The 19,268-nt window shown below is 43.6% G+C and overlaps 1 protein-coding gene across 11 annotated transcripts in view; it reads left to right on the top strand.

Annotated features, from left to right (window-relative positions):
- Nucleotides 1-19,268, top strand: part of IQSEC1 (IQ motif and Sec7 domain ArfGEF 1) — a 1,344,709-nt gene that overhangs the window by 1,304,909 nt on the left and 20,532 nt on the right. For all 11 annotated transcript variants that reach the window (XM_082266155.1, XM_082266158.1, XM_082266162.1 and 8 more), the window contains one exon: nt 1,793-1,969. In XM_082266155.1, the coding sequence (XP_082122281.1) occupies nt 1,793-1,969 (177 nt within the window). The remainder of the gene's footprint in view (nt 1-1,792; nt 1,970-19,268) is intronic.

Genomic DNA, 19,268 nt, shown 5'->3' with positions numbered 1-19,268 from the left:
GAAGGAAAGTTGATGATGTTCTGGTTGGCTTCTTCTGTGAAGAGTTTGGCAAGAAATATAAACTCAATATCAAATCAAATAGTAGGCCTTTACTGCGACTCGCTCAGGAGGGCGAAAAGTTTAAGAAGTTGATGAGTGCAAATGCTTCAGATCTGCCTATGAATATGAAATGTTTGGTGAATGATATTGATATCTCTGGGAAAAGGAACAGGGGTCACTTTGAAGAAATGTGTGACAGCCTGTTGTCTCAATTGGAAAATCCTCTGCACAGCATCTTAGAGCAAGCAAAGCTCAAGAAGGAAGATCATTCCCTTTTACAACAAAAAGTCAATGATTGTGTACAGATGTATGGAGAGGCAACTCAAGTCACAGAGGGATGTCAAGAGTCCCTACTTGGAACAAAGCTTAGTGAAGCAAAGGTTCTCAAAGTTTTGTGGAAAACATTTATGGATTGCAGAGAGAGGCGTCTTAAGAATGTTGAAGACATTAAGACTAGCCCAATTGAGTTGCCTATGGATCACGGTCCTCCATGGTGGATTGGACAGACGGTTATGAGGGACAAGCTGTCTGACATTTATGAGAAAGCTGTCAATGAAGATGACAGAAACGAGAAGGAGCGAAATGATGCCAAAAATGCAGTTGAAGAATGTGTATATGAGATGAGAGACAAACTGTGTGGCATTTATGAGAAATCCGTCAATGAAGATGACAAAACAGTTTCATCCGGAAGCTTGAGGATAATAGGAGGCTTATCAGTGAGTCAGCAGTGCCTGACACATGCGTGCCTGGAAATATGTGTCCCAACCCTAGGGTTGAAACAAGAGGGGGGGGTATGTGACAGGAAGTCAGCTAAATCTGGGAATGTAGTCACAGGAAGGAGATACATTTTCCACCTGATTGAGAAGTCCATTAATTAATTTAGGGTGTTGGCTACAGAGCTAGCCAGCAGGAAGTTGAAAGGCCTTCACCTGTTCAGAATGAGGGAGTTAAGGCTCTATAATTTGTTCAGAGAAATTCCTGTTGTTTGCTGCCTCCAGAAGCTGTGTCCTGAAGCCATGTGGGCTGGGAGCAGGAGGACAGTCAGCGTGTGCCTCCCGACAGGATGTGTGGGCCTGGGAGAAGACCCCCCGGAGTGATGTGTGCCCGGGACGGTAACCAAGGGTGAAATACGTCTCAAAGGTGAGAAGACGAACTGTTGATGTGAAAGAAACAAAAGGACTGTGTTGCCCTGTGAAGCTATTACAAAAGCACTATTGAGTGTCCGCTATGTGACAAGGAAGTCTGCCCGACGGTAGGTTGGAGACAGACACTTAGGCAGGTTCCAGTTGTGAGAAGGTAGCCGCCCACAGAGGCAAGGATTTATTTTCTGTTTTATTTTATTTTGGATGTTTTGCTGCATACAGCCTGGTGAAGAAAACACCATTTAATAAACCACACTGTTTGTTTGCAAGCACTTGTCGGCTACCTCTCTGGGAAAACGCACCCCCCAAGGGGTCATCCACACCCGCCACCGAGCTAATCCCTCACAATATATATATATATATATATATATATATATATGTATATATCGCTTTAGGTATAATTTGTTTCTAGACTGGAGTAAACACAAGGTTTAATTATGCTTAGCTAAATAAAATATTTTCTTAAATACTTTAGGAGGAACTTACAGCATTGGGAGCAGTGCATCTATTATCACTGCAATATAAAAAAAAAAAAAATCAATTTCAGAGCTGTGTGAACAATGTATTTAATACAGCTAATGTCCTTTGTATTTTTATTCTGTTTGCTTTAGCGGAATTAGAAAAGCAGAAGGGGGTAGTGCGTCCGAGCATGTCTCAGTGTTCCAGCTTGAAAAAGGAGTCTGGTAATGGCACTTTGAATCGAACATGTCTTGATGACAGTTACGCCACAGGGGAGGGCCTGAAACGCAGTGCCCTCAGCAGCTCCCTTAGGGACCTCTCTGAAGCAGGTAAGAACCTTTATATCATACCTGGTTATGAGCTTAATATACACAAATATGTATATTCAATCTAAATATACCATCATTTGTGATGTATACAGCCGTAACCCTGAAATGAGACTATTGATTTGGTTTATTTGCTTTTTTGTTGTTTATTATTTTGAAAACTGAACCATTGTAGATTACTATGTATACTTGTAATGGAGAGTGAAGACAGTGGAAAGCGTAAGTGGAACTGTAGAATTAGAAGCAGACAGACCCAGGTGCATGTTACAATTGCTTCCTGTGAATCCTTTGCTTTTGTGTACCCTTGCATTACATTCGATGAATGAAATGGAGTGAAGCCCATCTAAATTCACAGCAGCTCCACAGTGCAGTGCAGTAGAAGATACTCGTCCTGTTTCATGATGCCTCCATATTTCATTAGCTACAATTGTGTTACAGCATCTACCTCCATTAGACTACTGAAACGTGGACCATTATCTTCTACTGCCATTAAAAGAGTTTTACACCTAAAATAGTATACTATAAAGTGTATCCAGCGCAAATTCAGGAAGGATATTTAACATATTCAAACAGAAATATCATGTGGACAAATAGTAACAAGAAACATAGGAGATGACAGATTTTCTTTACTCTGTTGTAGTAATCAGTGGGCCCCACATAATGCCAAAATAAACCCTCGCTAATTATTACTGTAATTCAGTTAGGCTGCATATACAGTAATAAATATGGTGGTTTTTTTACATTCTTAACAGCGAAGTACTACAGTGGAGGTTATAATAACCTGTGCTGACACTTAGGAGAGTTGAACCAGCATCCTGACTCTCCAGTGGCCAGATGCAACCCAACAAGACTGCTCCAATCATTAGTACTGCTTAGGGAGTGAGAGCGCTGTTGATTAGAAAAGTGTTCATGGAAGGTTTTTCAGACTACGGCTTCAATTAACAGTGCTGAATTCTGACTGTTCTTTTTTTTTTTGTTGCGTTCAGAATGGGGTATTTGAACCCTTGCTGCCGCACATAGCAGTAAAAAAAAAAACGAAAAAAAAAACACAAAGGGTTAGTTTGGGCTTTAACAAAGTTATTGGGGGAGGGACTGCTTCAACTTATGCCTCGTACACACGCAACGATTATCGGCTGACCGATCGTCCTACTTTTGTCCAGAGTTGTGTTTTGTTGGTTGGAATGTGCCTAGACTGCACACGAATTTTCTCGGCCAACAAAATTCTACTTCAGAAATGATGTCATGTGCTGGTTTACTTTCCGTGTGTTTTTTCTTCTCTGAGCATGCCCAGTCTTGCTCATCAGATTTTTGTCTGCCGAAATCTGTACTGACTGATGGAAAATCGGCCGTTGTGTTGACGGCCGACAAAAATTTTATAGCCTGCACACCAGATTTTATTCGGCCGAAAAGTCAGAGTCGGTTGTCGAAAGCATCATACTAACAAGCCGAAAATCAGCCGATCGGACGTTGGCCGACAATTCCCCGCCAATAATCGATGCGTGTGTACGAGGCTTTAGTGTTGCCTATAGCAAATAAAAAGATGCTACCTTTCACTCTCCAATACTGCAGTAGTAGATGAAAATCAATATCTGTTTAAACACTATGGACAGTATTATGTCTGAGATAATTCTTCCATCAGACATATAATTAAATTGGACCTGGTACAATTTGGCGTAGTGTATCTGCCTCACGTACAGTGCATGCTTCCCTGACTAACATGTAAACATACCTTAACAGTTTAAAACGACCTTGAATTTGTTTAATCTATAATAGTGCAAGAAAAGTAGGAATTTAGTGTTAGTAGGTTTATAAAGCACTGCTGTAGAATAGGCAGTTTTCCTGTAGACCATGTCATAAAACAACAAGGAATGCATTTTAGTAATTGATTCTACCCTAAGCCTTATGTTTTATTCTTTCCATTCTCCCTGCCTTCATAAGGTTCCATGCATACTCATGCTCAGTCACTCATTCTACAAACCTTTCAGCAGTTCATCAACATCAAAATTTTCTGTTATCCATTCCTCATGCCATCCAGTCATATTATAATGGTTCAGGTAGCCAAAATCCACATGAAATGCTCCACATTTGATTGAAACCTTTTACTAGTCGTACATATAGAAAAGGATATGCAGACCAGGGTAGCCCTCAATAGCAGTCTACATTTACATTATAACACGTTGTGACAACATTTCTTGTAAGCCGGTTTTGTAATTAGTAGTGCAGTAGGCTTAAAGCCATGAATCTTTTTACTTCTGCTGTGTTAACACTTGTTTGTTTTACCCATGTCACTCTCATTGCATTTAGGCGGTATTGCAAAAGTTACATTTATGGGGAAAGTGTGATTTTGAAACAAAAATGAGCAGCAAAAAATTGTTAACAATGAATGCAGGCTTGCACAACATTAGCACAAATTTTATAACAAGCTGTGGGGAGCAAATAAGACATATTTACATTTTTTCCTTGTATTAATTGCAAGAGCTATAAAAGAACAATCCTGCCCTCTTTTTCCTATCAGCTCATTTACTGACTGTTCCTATAAGGTCTTAGTTTTACACATTCACGTGATCTATAAATGGAGAGGGCGGATCTATAAACAATCTTCCAGCCTCCTTTCAAAGATCCTCTTTCATTTGTAGAAGCTGTAGCAATGGCTTCAATGAATGGTGGACCTGGGCAGAAATGACAGACATAGTATGGCACTATTGGGGAGTGTCTGTCACAGCCCACCTCATTTGACCATTGCAAGGTCGGGGGCCTCAGAGGAGGAAGTTTTCAGTGAAAGAAGTACACATCAGCACAAGGGACACTGAAAGTAAGTAATGTCCCTTGTGCTGATTTATTTATTTAATTTTTTGTTTTAGTTAAACTTTAAAGCATATCTAAACCAAAAACTAAAATGTAATATATTGTAGCTTACCTGTTCTTAGTTGTTGTGGTTGCATTCATTTTTTTTTTCTGGCCTTTTGCACTTCTTGTACCTGGTAATCGTGTGAATAAAGCAATTCCTGTCTTTGATATATTCTGACAATCAGGACTCTGTGCTTAGAATAGACACACCTAGGGGGTGAACCGGGAGCTCCAGCTCTAGTGATTGTATTGTTCAGTTACTTGCGACTATGTTTTTGCTGTTTTGTATTGTTCTTGTTGTTTTTCTGTATTTGTTTGCAAACTTAATAAAAATATCTTTAAAAAAAAAAGAATAGACACACCTATGCTAGTGTATTTTAAAAGTACAGTTATCCTTTAGCAAGGACCTGAACTCTGGAAGCTGTGCCCTCATAGACAAAAAAAGGGCAAATGAGCAGTCACCAGTATTGCCTTTAGATGCACTGCAGCTGACTTTTTCCTCATTGCTGACTTTAAATTTATTTTTCCAAAATTCTGTGTCTGTGTGAAGGCTGCCATTTTGGTAGAGGAAAAGGCTTTGCTTGTTCATGTTAGACCTTCTGCCATGGTGATTGGTGATCTGATGGCGGTTGAAGGAATATTCAAGAAGCACCAGAAAAGATGCAGAAAGCACAGATCTACAGAATCAATAAAACAGAAACGTATTATATGCAGTTAAGGTCTTCAGGTACAGCTTCTTCTCCAACACAAAGAATACAGTAGTGATATTACCAAATCTCACTTAAGATCTTGCAAGATTAGTATGGAGAGAAAACAATGACTCTTAAGCCCCGTACACACGCACCGATTGTTGGCCGACCGATCGGCCGTCTTTTGTCCAGTGTTGTTTTGTTGGTTGAAATGTGCTCTAGACTGCACACGAATTTTGTCGGCCAACAAAAACCAACTGCAGAAGTGATGTCATGTGATGGTTAACTTTCCGTGTGTTTTTTCTTCTCTGAGCATGCCCAGTCTTGTTCATCTGGCTTTTGTCGGCCGAAATCTGTACTGACTGACGAACAATCGGCCGTTCTGGTGACGGCCAACAAAAATGTTATAGCCTGCACACCAGATTTTGTTCGGCCGAAAAGTGGCAGTCGGTTGTCGGAAGCATCATACTAACAAGCCGATAATCGGCCGATCGGGCGGCGGCCGAAAATTCACAGCCAACAATCGGTACGTGTGTACGGGCCTTAAAACTGCAGACATACAGTTATGAGGCTGTAGGTACAAGATAAAGGGTGTATTTTATAGGATGCTGCTTGTGCACAATTAACATCTCAAGATGTTCCCTATACCATAGCAAACTTTCACTGTATGAGTTCAGGTCCACGAGAATGACTTGAGGCACTTGAACACTGATTAGAGTTCCTCGGGGCCAGGGATGCTGGGTGTAATTATTTAAAAAACACACTATTTCAGTACTAGCTAAATCACTATCAAAAAGAACCCAAGAATGAAACTGTATGAAATAATGGGACATGTTTTGAATTTACAGGAATGAATTAAATCAATTTATAAATGTTTAGGTATAAGCTGATGAAGGCAGGATGGTTTCCTGCCGAGTGTTTGACGCAGCAATAAGTCTCTCTAAGTAGCCCAGTCTGGCTGGAAAATAACCAAGCCAGTAGCTCTGCTGGGGTTTATTCAGTAGGAAAATAGATCCATAACGTTAATAAATAACTAACATAGAAATTTTGAGCTTAGAAAACTTTGTTTATATGTTTAAGTGTGGACCACTATACTCTATGTGCCAGGGCTGCGCTCAAGCCCAAGTATTTGTGGCTTCAAGGGAAATTATATGTTTTGTCAAATCCCCTTAATTTAATGACTGTGAAAAGGGCAATTGAACAAGCCACAAGTGTGTCCAGTCTGCTGAAATGACAGAACAGATATTTAATTAGGACTTCATGTTATAAAACATCTCCAGATGTCATGACTCACTTACTGGCTCTAATGTCCAAGAGTGGCTCCAAATTGAGCATTGGGTCTCTATGGTCCTTCTGTTTAAGAGGGAAAATACTGGCTTGTTAAAAGAAAGCTCCTGTCAAAAATAAGTAATAATTTGATTAACCACTTCAGCCCTGTAAGGTTTTACCCCCTTTCTGACCAGGCCATTTTTTTGCGATACAGCACTGCGTTGCTTTAACTGACAATTGCGCCGTTGTGCGATGCTGTCTCCAAATGAATAAATTATGTCCTTTTTTTCCCCACAAATAGAGCTTTCTTTTGGTGGTATTTGATCACCTCTAAAAATGTTTTATTGTTTGCGCTATAAACAAAAAAAGGCCGACAATTTTGAAAAAAAAACAATATTTTTTACTTTATGCTATAAAACGTATCCAATAAAAAAAATGTAAAAAAAAAATCTAATTTCTTCATCAGTTTATTCCAATTTGTATTCTGCTACATATTTTTGGTAATAAAAAAAATCCCAAAAAGCGTATATTGATTGGTTTGCGCAAAAATTATACAGTCTACAAACTATGGGATAGATTTATGGACTTTTTATTTATTTTTTTTAGTAATGGTGGGGATCAGTGATTTTTAGGGGGACTGCGACATTGCGGCGGACAAATCTGACATTGACACCTTTTGGGGACCAGTGACACTAATACAGTGATCAGTGCTAAAAAAAATGCACTGTCACTGTATAAATGACACTGCCAGGGAAGGGGTTAACATCAGGGGCGATCAAAAGGTTGTGTGCTCCTAGGGAGTGCTTTATGACTGTGTTGGGGATGGACTGACTGCAGGAAGAGAGAGATCTATGTTCCTGATTAGTAGGAACACAAGATCTGTCTCCTCCTGTCTGACAGAATGACAGTCTGCCTTGTCTACATAGGCAGACCGCCGTTCTGTCATTCCTCCAAACAATCGTGGTCAGCCAGCGGCCATCGTGGCCACCGGACCGGCTGAAGGCCTCCCGCTGTGTCCAATCATAGCGGGAGTGCAGCTCCGGTAGCGCGCGTGCGCCCTCTAGAGCTGATGGAAACAATCATGTACAGGTAAGTGATTTTGCACTTAAGGGCTGCCCTGCCGCAGTAAATGGTGGTGGAGCGCTCCTTAAGTGGTTAAATCTCATTTCACAGTTTTGAGAATCTTTTGAGATGTACAACAAGGTAATGACACTTGTGCTACCAAGAGATTTACATCGTGAAATGGGCTACTATTTTCCTATGGTCATGCTATGTTTTTTTAGTTATGACACAGTACACGAAGACCTAGACTGTTTTTTATTTTATTTTATTGCCTTAAGCAATAATTATTCAAGCTTTAAAATTTGTGCAAAAAAGCACAACATTTGCTAGTAATATACAACATAAAAAATTATTTTCAAAGATAAAAGAAAGGCTTTGTGCATATCTGAAATTTTAACACTTTGCACTCTTTTTTGTGTTTTGCATGAACACTATGAACGCAAAATTGACTTGCAATAGTGTCAGTCCCCAGACAGTACCTTTCACTGCCTGTTGATATTGCAACAATAAGGTATATAGTAGCTGTGGGAACTGTTATTGATGACTTTAGGCTTTTATACTGGTTTCATTGCCTAGTGAATTTCTAAGCTGGAACAACAATTCAAGATGGAAGATGAAAGCTCATAGTAGTACATTGGGAGAAAAGTAGAATCCAATGGCCCTTTTTCAATAGATACAGATAGCATTCGAGCTTAGCGAGTTAGCTAAGCACAACGATAGAGGAGATGTAGCACTGATGGAATTTCAACGCTGTTGTCTTCAGCTCACTGCGAATGCCTACTGTATTCTTGCTGGCAGACTGCATTATGAAGAATAGTATCAAAGAGAAAACCATTTTTTCTCTTTCTTTCATTGACAGACACAGCTCCTGTTCTTCATGACCATTGGGTTATATTGCCCCCTACAGGAGTAGGACACTAGGCAGAAAAAAAGTTTGGCTACACCTATGGGCAGTCCCAGGGGGTATACTCTCTCTCTCTCTGCAATAGGTGAATCCATTTTTCTGCCTAGTCAGGAGTAAGGACCTAGTTATTTTCTGGGATCTCTGGTCCTGGCAAATTTGTATTTTTAGATGTTTTTTTTTCCTGTGAGATCTACAATCAACTGCCGGACTGGGCGATGGGCTGGATAATCTAGATCCAGTGGTCGGCCCAGTCTGGCCAGCGACAATGCGCACACCTCAGCTCCGCGCTAGGTCGGACGCAACATAGCCCCACTGAGTTAAACACCTCGCGAGGTCATATACGACCGGGTCTCGGCCCGAGTCGCAGCTTTCCTCCTGGCTGACAGTCCCCCATTTCGATGGTGAGTGGTTCTGTCTGGAGCAGTGCCTGCTTGGTTCCTGTTATGGTTGAGTAGTCATCCCCCCTCTCCCCCTGGAGGGTTTTGGGGTGGACATGGGCCCCTCCATGGGACAGTCGGACCCCCGGGTTCCCCTCCTTCCCTTCAGGCACCCCCCTTCATCTGTACACCCATCCTACCCTCCCCCCCATAAACTTATGCTGGGGCTGTGTGGGTGGTCTGGTCCACCTCCTGGGGTGGGGGCAGGGTGCTATGCTGGCGATGGGGGCGGGAGGAGGTGCGCCGCTGGCGACCAGATGATCAGCTGTGCGGGGGGGCTGTAGCTGATGGGGGCTCCTGCCAGGGCCCCCCATCCTGCTTGGGCCTGTCTCTGAGGCATAGGGATCCCTCCTGGGTCCCAGAGAGCCGGGGCCACCATTTTGTTATAGCCTCGTGCTGCGACGCACTGTGGCCATGTTTGTGTAGTCCACCATAGAAAACAGCAGTGGCCATGTCTGTTGAGCCTTCTGTGCGGCGATTTTGGTGGTGGGAGCCCCTCCTCATCCCCTGGTGCTGACTCCTGGATCTTTTCATTTCCTGAACGGCACATATGCAGTGAAGATTCTCCTGGTGGCTGTGGTGCCTGGTTTCTGCGGGGTGGTGAGTCTGGTGGGGTCCTCTCCCTCTCTGCTGAGGATCGATTGGTGCTCTGTGACTGGCAACCGGGTGGTGCTGCCAGAGAAGTGGGGGTTGTCCCTTAGCAGTGTTTTACACTTTTTTGTGGGATCCCCTGGTGACTCGAGTCTTTGGAAAAAAATTTACCCACCTGATCCCCTCTCTGGGGCTTCAGGGCTCTCTGGGTCCCATCCATCCATTAATGCACTTACAACAGTCTTGAAGTTCTTTGTTTCCCAGGTGGAGCGGGATTTTGGGTACCGGGCTGGCATAAAGCGATCCTCGCCTACCCCTGCCACACCTGTCTCATCAGATTCTAAATCTGATTTGGCTGCCGCGGGCATGGATCACCCTGCCGAGACTGCGACTAAGCGCCCTCAATACTCAGATAGTGAGGGGGATTCCTCCACTTCTGCAGCCGCACATGAAAAGATGCTAGTGGATACACTGATCGTCGCTGTCAATGAGGCCTTAAAGATGGAGGACGCAGAGGCGCAGGTTCCCTTTGCCACTCACAAGCCATCCAAAGCAGAAAAGGTGCTCCCTTTCCCCTCCTATTTTGACAGAATTGTCACTAAAGAGTGGGGACAAGCAAAGCGTCCCCTTGGGGTCCCTAAGCGGTTTGCTAGCCGATACCCCTATGAGGAGTTCCTTCTTAAGAAGTGGACTGTTCCACCGGTGGTGGACCTTCCAGTTTCCAGGTTAAACAAGGCAACCATGATTTCGGTTGACAGTCCCCGGCCTTTAAGGACCCGGCTGACAGGTGGAGGCTGTGGCCCGCAATATGCACACCTTAGCTAGATCAGCACTGACTCCGATATTCAACATTGCCCTGGTGTGGCAGACTCTGACCAAATGGGCTAGGCTTTTGCGCCATGACCTGGAGAGGGAGGAGCTCCCCCCTGCCTTTGCTGAGCTGGTGGACCAGCTGGTCCAGGAGCTGCAGTTTATCTGTGATGCTCCCCTAGTGGCTCAGCTTTCTGTTTCGGCAGTGGTCCTTTGGCATGTCTTTTGGCTCAAATGCTGGTCTGCGGACCAGACTTTTAAAAAGGCCTTCACTGATCTTCCCTTTCAAGGAGATCACCTGTTTGGTGCTACTCAGGATGACATCATTAAAGGTCTCAGAGGAGGGAAGAGTACCTTTCTTCTGCAGGCTACTAAGGGCACGGACCCTCGCCGTAGACATAGGCCCTTCTTCTCGGCTCATAAGATGTTTTTTTATCCCCCAGGGTCGACTGACAAGGGATCAGAGTCCTTCCGGGCCTCTTCGGGAGGATCCAAGCAAACTTGGTCTGGGATAAAGCGGTGCGCCCTCACCTATATCTGGGGTGGGGGGACGTCTTCGCTGGTCCCTGGACCTGTGGACTCCCCTGGTACAAGACAAGTGGGTCCACAAGATCATTCAGTCCGGCTACAAGATCGAGTTTTGTTCTTACCCTTCAGTAATGTTCTTCCTTCCAACGTGCGACTGTCCCTGGTCTGCTTACAGGCTCTTTTTGGGAGGGATGCAAGACCTTTTACCTTAAAGGGTGATGGTCCCGGTTCTGACTTCAAAACTTTTTCAGGGGTTTTACTCAAACCTGTTTACAGTCCCCAAGAAGGAAGGCAAGGTACGTCCAATTCTGGACCTCAAGGCGCTGAACTGCTTTGTGCGGGTGCAGAAATTCAGAATGTAGTTTATTCACATAGTGGTGGCTTCCCTGCTTCAGGGGGATTTTCTTGACTCCATTGACATCAAGGACGCTTACCTTCGCTCCTCCACTTTGCCATGGGAGAGGAGCATTATCAGCATTATCAGTTTGTGGTGTTACCCTTTGGTCTCGCCTCTGCTCCTCGGGTCTTCATGAAGGTGTTTGTCCGGTGCTAGCATTGTTACGGCAATGGGGGATCGTGGTACTGGGCTACTTGGACGACCTCTTTTTGAGAGCGGAGTCTCCTACTGCTCTGGTGGAAAACCTGGAAATCACCATACGAGCTTGAGGGAGTTTGGCTGGATTCTGAATTTTCAGAAGTCTTCTCTGGTTCCATCCACAAAGCTATACTTTTTGGGTCTGACTCTGGACTCGGCCTTAGCCAGAGTGCTCATTCCTCTGGACAAACTCCAGAAACTGCAGGCTGCAATTCACCTCCTGCTTTCCAGCAGATAGTCATCTCTCCGGATTTGCATGCGGGTGGTGGGCCTGATGCTGTCTACCTTTGAGGCCATTCCGTTTGCACAATTCCATACGAGGTCCCTGCAAGGGAGATTCTGGCCAAATGGGACAAGAATACGCAGTCTCTGGACAATCAGGGAACGAAAGAATCCCTAATATGGTGGCTTCATTCGTTGACGCTTCGGTTAGGCAAATCTCTTGTTCCCTTGTATTGGACAGTGGTCACCATGGATGCCAGGGGTAATTGGAGAAACAGAGCCGCTCTGGTGTATCAGTCCAACCTGGTGCTGGTAAGACCCGTCATCCGGATAAAGTGCAAAGGAAGTAGTAGAACCGCACTCAGGTAGATGAAAGCAATAGAAATACTTTTATTCTTCAAATCATATGTAGACAGACAGTGCAGGGAACAGGTAATCCAAGGTTAACGCGTTTCACGGCACACACAGCCGCTTACTCATAACCGTATGAGTAAGCGGCTGTGTGTGCCGTGAAACGCGTTAACCTTGGATTACCTGTTCCCTGCACTGTCTGTCTACATATGATTTGAAGAATAAAAGTATTTCTATTGCTTTCATCTACCTGAGTGTGGTTCTACTACTTCCTTTGCACCATGGATGCCAGCCTGTCTGGCTGGGGAGGCGTCCTCGGCAAAAATTCTGCTCAGGGGATCTGGACACTGGTAGTGTCCAGACTACTGATCATGGTCTTGAAACTCAGGGCGATCTGACTGTGCCTGGAACATTGGACAGACCATCTACAGGGATGTCCAGTGCGCATTCAATCGGACAATGCCATGGCCCTTAGTTATGCCAATCACCAGGGAGGCATAAGAAGTGTCCTGGTGGTTCTGGAGGTAGCCGGCATTCTGAGGTGGGTAAAACGGTTCGTTCCAGCCCTCTTCGCTGTACACTTTCCCGGGGTGGAAAACTGGCAGGTGGATTATCTCTGTTGGCAGGCATAGGACCAAAGGGAGTAGTACCTTCATCCAGAGGTGTTTCATCAGTTGTGTCTCCAATGGGGCATCCCTGAGGTGGATCTGTTGGCGTCCCAGCTCAACGTAAAGGTGCAGAGGTTTGTGGCTCGGTCGTGGGATCCTCTGGGGGACGCCACAGATGTGCTGGTGGCCCCGTGGGGTCAGTATTGTCTGATTTATGCCTTCCCTCCTCTTCTGCCAAGACTTCTGTGCAAGATCAAGGCAGAAGGGATTCCGGTCATTTTAGTGGCCCCGTACTGGCCTCGCTGGGCTTTGTGTGCCGATCTGGTACAGCTGGTCATTGACATTCCTTGGAAGCTTCCCCTCAGGGAGGATCTGCTGTCCCAAGGACATCCTGCTTTACAGTTGCGGACTTATACAGCTTGGCTGTTGAACGCAGGGTGCTGATAGATAGAGGTTTGTATGAGTCTGTGATTCCAACGCTGTTAAAAGCTAGGAAATCTACTTCTAGGAAGATCAATCATCATACGTCGAAGACGTAAATTGCGTGGTGTGAATCTCTTGGGGTTCATCCTCTCTCTTTTTCAGTGGCTCAGATCTTGACCTTCCTTCAACGGGGGGGTTGAGCAGAAACTGGCCTTGAGTACTATCAAGGGTTAGGTGTGGACCTTAGTGGTCTTCTTTCAATGGCCCTTGGCCACATACTCCCTGATGTGTACTTTTCTGCAGGTAGTTAGGCACTTGACCCCTCCAGTGTGGTTTCTGTTGCTGCCTTGGGACCTCAGTTTGGTGCTTTCAGTCCTTCAGAAGCCTCCTTCTGAGAATCTTCAGGAGATTCCCCTGCTTACGCTGTCCCAGAAGGTGGCCTTTTTGGTGGCTTTCACCTCTGCACGCAGGGTGTCGGAATTGGCTGCAATTTTTTACCTTACTTGGTGGTTCACATATAAGGTTCTTCACCCGTCTGTCGTTGCTTCCTCAGGTTGTCTCTGATTTTCATTTGAATTAGGACATTGTGTTGCCTTTCCTGTGTCCCCCAGGCCAAAACATCCAAAGGAAATTGCTTTGCATGCCTTGAATGTGGTCTGGGCAATTAGGGTGTACCTGGCAGCTACTGAGTCTTTTAGGAAGTCAGATTCACTATTTGTGATCATGGATGGGCCTCAGAAAGAGTTGTCCGCTTCCTCTGCGACCATTTCCAGATGGATGAAACAAACAGTGATTCAGGCCTTTTCCATCAGGGGTCAGGTTCCTCCTTCCCCTGTCAAGGCGCACTCTACTCGGGCGCTCAGTGCCTAATGGGCCTTCTGTCATCAGGCGTCAGTGACGCTGGTTTGCAAGGCGGCCACCTGGTTGTCGGTGCACACTTTCACAAAATTCTATAAAGTGGATGTGTTGGCATCTGCGGATGCCTTCTTTGGCCGCAAAGTTTTGCAGTCTGCTGTTTAGAGGACCTTGTCCTCTTTGCGGGTGTATTGTTATTTTCAGGTGGGCTCCAGTGTTTTTGGTTGAGCTCCTGTTGCCTGGTTGGCTAATGTTTAGCTGTGGAGTTTTTGCTGTTCCCACCCCTAATGTTTAACACTGATTTGGGACTTCCCAATGGTTAAGAATATAAAGAGCTGTGTCCGTCAATGAACGAAAGAGAAAATGGGATTTTTGACTTACCGTAAAATCCATTTCTCTGATGTTCATTGATGAACATAGCTCCTGATCTTCTTAACCATTGGGTAATACTGCCCCCTACAGGAGTAGGACACTAGGCAGAAAAAAAGTCTGGTGATGCCTATGGGCAGTCCCAGGGGGTATACTCCCTCTCTCTGCTATAACTACTCAGCTTTGTTACAAGCAGTGTCAGAAGAATTACAACTTCACAGAGGGGTTGGTGCTGTGTCCGTCAATGAACATTTTTTGCCTATAGTTGTAAATAGGATACGTATACTAAAAACATTTACTGTACATTTTGTTTATTCTGTATGGTATGTGCAGATGAATCTGTGGATCGGTATGCATACTGTGTACATTTGGGTATCCGTGTAAGCATAGGTTATTTGCCCCTGAACCTTTTGCCCATGTTTAATTTTTATATATATTATTCCCTTTACCAATGTCATAAGGAGCCTCCATATATGACTATTTCTATGGGGGATTTCAAACTTTGAGCTGGTCATAAATGGCCCCATTCCACACTTATCTGTTTGCAGATATTACATTTTGCTTTCAATAGATTTTTATAGAAAATAATGTTAAGCATACATATAATACATATCAGATCAGCAGGTCCAAACCAATATCCCTCACCTTTGAACCTCCAATGGTGGGCTTACTTCAGACCCAGAACACATTTTTGACACTTTTCTCAATTATTTCAGTCTAGTGTGCTCCTATCCCTGCCTATAGTACAGACACCTTGGAGGAGTTGCTTGCTGACCTTCCTATTCCCACCCTGCTGGACGCAGATGTAGAACTCCTTGGCAAATATTTTATCCTGAAAGAAATTGAATAAGCTAAGTCCCCTGGTCCGGATTGCTTTCAGGTACAGGATCAGTGTTTTCGGCCCTTGGGCCTAGGCTTCAATCCCTCTATAAATGTTGCTTAAACAATGAAGTCCTACCAGATTCTTTGTCTTAAGCTCATGTTATTTTGCTGCCTAAACTGTTCAAGGACCCCTTGGACCGCTCCTCCTACAGACCAGTCGCCCTGCTCAATCAGGATTTGGAAATTCCCACTAAAATTTTGGCCACAAGATTGTTGCAGGTCATAATGGCTTTGGTAGATATTGCTCAAACAGGGTTTTTTAACCCATTTACAGATTGCCCATGCTAATTCAGGAGCCCGGGTGGTGGTCTCTTTAGATATGGAGAAGGCATTTGACTTGGTGGACTGGCACTATATAGCTGCGCCATATAGGTTTGGTCCTCAATTCATGGCCTGGATTTTGCTACTATATAAGTGTCCTAAGGCAGCTCTTAGGATGAAAACTAGGGTTTCTTCTTTTTTTGCATTAGGCCGTGGAAAACCACAGGGTGTCCACTTTCATCCTCCCTGTTTGTGCATATGATGGGACCTATAGCTATCGCTCTGAGGTTGGGGATCTGTTGGTTGGGGCAATTGGTGAGTGTACAACCCTATATGCAGATTATCTTCTCTTTTCTTGGAGGAATCTCTATCCCCTGGGTCTCTCATATCAAGTATCTTGGGATTGTAGTTACAGCTAAGGTGGCTGATTACTTAGTTCTGAATTTACAACCTTTATTTACAGTATTTAGAACTTCTCATTTAGAGGCATGGAGACTCTTCTCTCTATCCCTGCTTTACTTAATTTACTTTAAATGTACTTAAAATGAAGATTCTGCCAGTTATATTATACTTCTTACGTACTGTAACTCTCCAGTATGGGTTGCCCGTTCATTATTTAGGAAAGTTGAAGGCTTATTTAACTCCTTTTTTTGTGACCATCGTCCCATCCTAGAATAGGGTTGCGGGCTCTTCAGGATCCGTTGGGTCAGGGTGGCCTTGCGTTACCAGATCAGATGAGCGTCTCCCTTATATATAGCGAATAATGTTGCCCCATTGTTGTTAAAGTTCCAAATTCAAAGTAAGGTCTGGTGCAGACTTCCCTTTTCAGTAATAGGCAGTATACAGTAAATGTAATTAAAATTATCTGGATGCCGCAGCTTTTATATTTTCTACACAGCTTCCCAGTCTGGATTCCTCTGAAGAACTTTATTAGGGTCAATGGCATATTTAGAATTTAGAAATTTGATTTGGATGAACAGGGTCCCTCTTATCAAACTGGAAATTCTACAATAATCAAAGGAGGTTGGGGGTTTAGCGGCACCAAATCCAAGAATCTATTTTGCAGCTCATTTACAGCATATTGCATGGTGGGACTCTGAGGCCTCAGCTACTGTTTTCTACCATTTAATTTCCATTTGTTTCAGGGATGCCCCCCACTGCTTGCCCTGAAGGGGTTGTCAGGGTGTCCTGGTCTGTCCAGCAAGCCCACCCTTGTATTGCTCTTCAAGGTCTAATTATGGAGAAAAGCCCTCATAATGTACTTTTAACGACAACAAATGGTCTTGCACAAAAAATTTTAACTTTGAGTAGATTATTAAAATGATACAAAATCTTTATTTTTATTACAAAAATGTAAAAGGTATATAAATTACTCAGTATTAAAATGATTATTACAAAATTCCTAGATATTCTATGGTACACTCAGATTTCCAATTGATATCACCAAACAGGAAATTCAAGTGATGAACACGCAATGAATTTCAAAATGTACTTTTTCTTTTCTTCTTCAGGGTTGCATGAACATATTAGGAAAAGGAGTTATTTTCTAAAATAAGGACATTACAATTAGAAATATTGCATACAGTGCATCTGTACAATTTACAAACATTTATTTTATGTATTATTAATACTACATGTATAGAAGTAGCTAAGCATTTAGATGGAAAAAAAACTGAATTAAAGGTAGGACCAGTATCATTGTATATCATTCTCCAAATATCACCAAGGGGGAAGGAAAGACTGACATCCGACCTGTGAGTCGCTGGGGTCAGATGAGTCACAGCAAACACATGTTGTGTATTTTAACAATGCAAATGCCTATGGAGTACAAGCAATTTTTCGGCATCAATCGTTTCACTGTTGTTGAACCTTAAGGGGTGTCCCTTTAAATAGAGTAGAGATTACAATGTCTGTTTTGTTTAATTCATATGCTTGAATGTAACAGATTTAAAATAAACTTGAGTTGTCCAAAAATATAACGATGGATAGGTGCAGGAGTGGGTGGAAGCGATCTTCCTAAGAGTAAGACTTCCATTGTTTCAGGTCTAGACAATGATGCATGTGAATTGCTGCATGGTCAGAAGGTAAATGGACGATTTACTGTATGGGATGTTGGCAACTGTCAGCTACTTTCTTTATTTCTTGCTCTTCAAGGTCTGAAACTCTGTCAAGTAGTTAATGGGGGTTTCTTCCCTAACTAAATATACCCCTATTTGGGGCAATGACAGGCTCCTTGAATTATCGACCATGCAGGGCTTTCAGAGGTAGGAACGGGTAGAGTAGAGTTCTTACTCTACAGCTTTATGAGAAGTGTTCACTTAAATCCTTTGAGCAGCTGATAAGAGGATTTTCTTTAAACAATAGGTGGTTTTACCAATTTTTGCAGTTGCACCATGCTTTACATGCCCAATTTTGTTCTTTACCTGTCTGGTTTCCCTCAGTGCTTGTGTTGGATAGAGTAGTCCAAGCAACTTCTGCCAAAGGCATTATTTCCGTTACCTACCCAGCACTATTAGAGCGAACATTCCATAAATTTCATCTGCTCTCAAGAGCGAAGTGGGATCAGGATATTGAGCTTATTACTAACTGTAACGCTGCTGCGTTTTTATATGGTGTGGATTTTCAGCTGCAGAAATAGTTCCACGTCAGCAGTCATGTAAGAGATATGCTGAGATACCATTCCCAACCTCAATGACTCATCATGTGTGGAAGGTCTTATTTCAGCCAGTAAATACACACAATTAGCAAGCTGGTTCTTAGAGTGACTTTATGCATGTGGTAACACAATGATGAAGGTTGAGGGATAGGTTGAGTGGAGGTGGTAGGTGATAGACACTTGAAGGTGAGACAGTAGCAGATGGATGCAGGAAGGTTTAGCAATGTTGTATGATAGCAGATGATAGAATAGCAGGTGGACATACAAAAGAGATCAACCCAGTGCAGAAAAGTAGCAGTAGTCTCAAGAGCTAGCAATCTAGTTTATGCAGATGTGATAAACAGTCTCTACTATGCAGAGCTAGATAGTGTAAGCTTAGTATAAGTTTATAGAGAATTCCCCTGCGGGGTACTTAGCACTATTAGCGATACAGCCGAAGGGTGGTTCAGGAGAGGCGGATGAGCCAGTAGCGGGATACAGGGATCAGCGCAGCGAGGTTCCGTCAGCGAAGTAAGCTTGCAAGCATGGAAGCTTCAAGCAAGGTTAGCATCCAGATAAGGGTGTTTGAACGAACACATGTGAGTGAGAACCGACGCCTTAAATAGCCATCTAGTCCGGCGCTGAGTGATGACAGCTCCAGTCTTAAAGGTGTATGCGCACCTTTCCAAAAGTAAATGGTAGGGCGCATACACTTGTGGAAAGTGTAATTTAGGGTACCAAAGGTACCGAAACATTACAATACCCCCCCCTTAAGGCCTGCTCCTGAAGGCCTCTGGAGCTGGTTTGTCTGGGTATCTCGCATGAAAATTGCGGATTAATCTAGAGGCATGTATGTCAGAGGTGTTTAGCCAGGTGTCGTCTTGGGGCCCATAGTTCTTCCATCTAACCAAGTACTGAAGTCTTCTTCTGTAGATACGAGAATCCAGAATCTCTTTTATCTCGT

The sequence above is a fragment of the Pelophylax lessonae genome (genome assembly GCF_965119305.1).
Source record: "Pelophylax lessonae genome assembly, chromosome: 8".
Taxonomy (NCBI): domain Eukaryota; kingdom Metazoa; phylum Chordata; class Amphibia; order Anura; family Ranidae; genus Pelophylax; species Pelophylax lessonae.
This window is presented reverse-complemented; position numbering and strand designations above follow the sequence as displayed.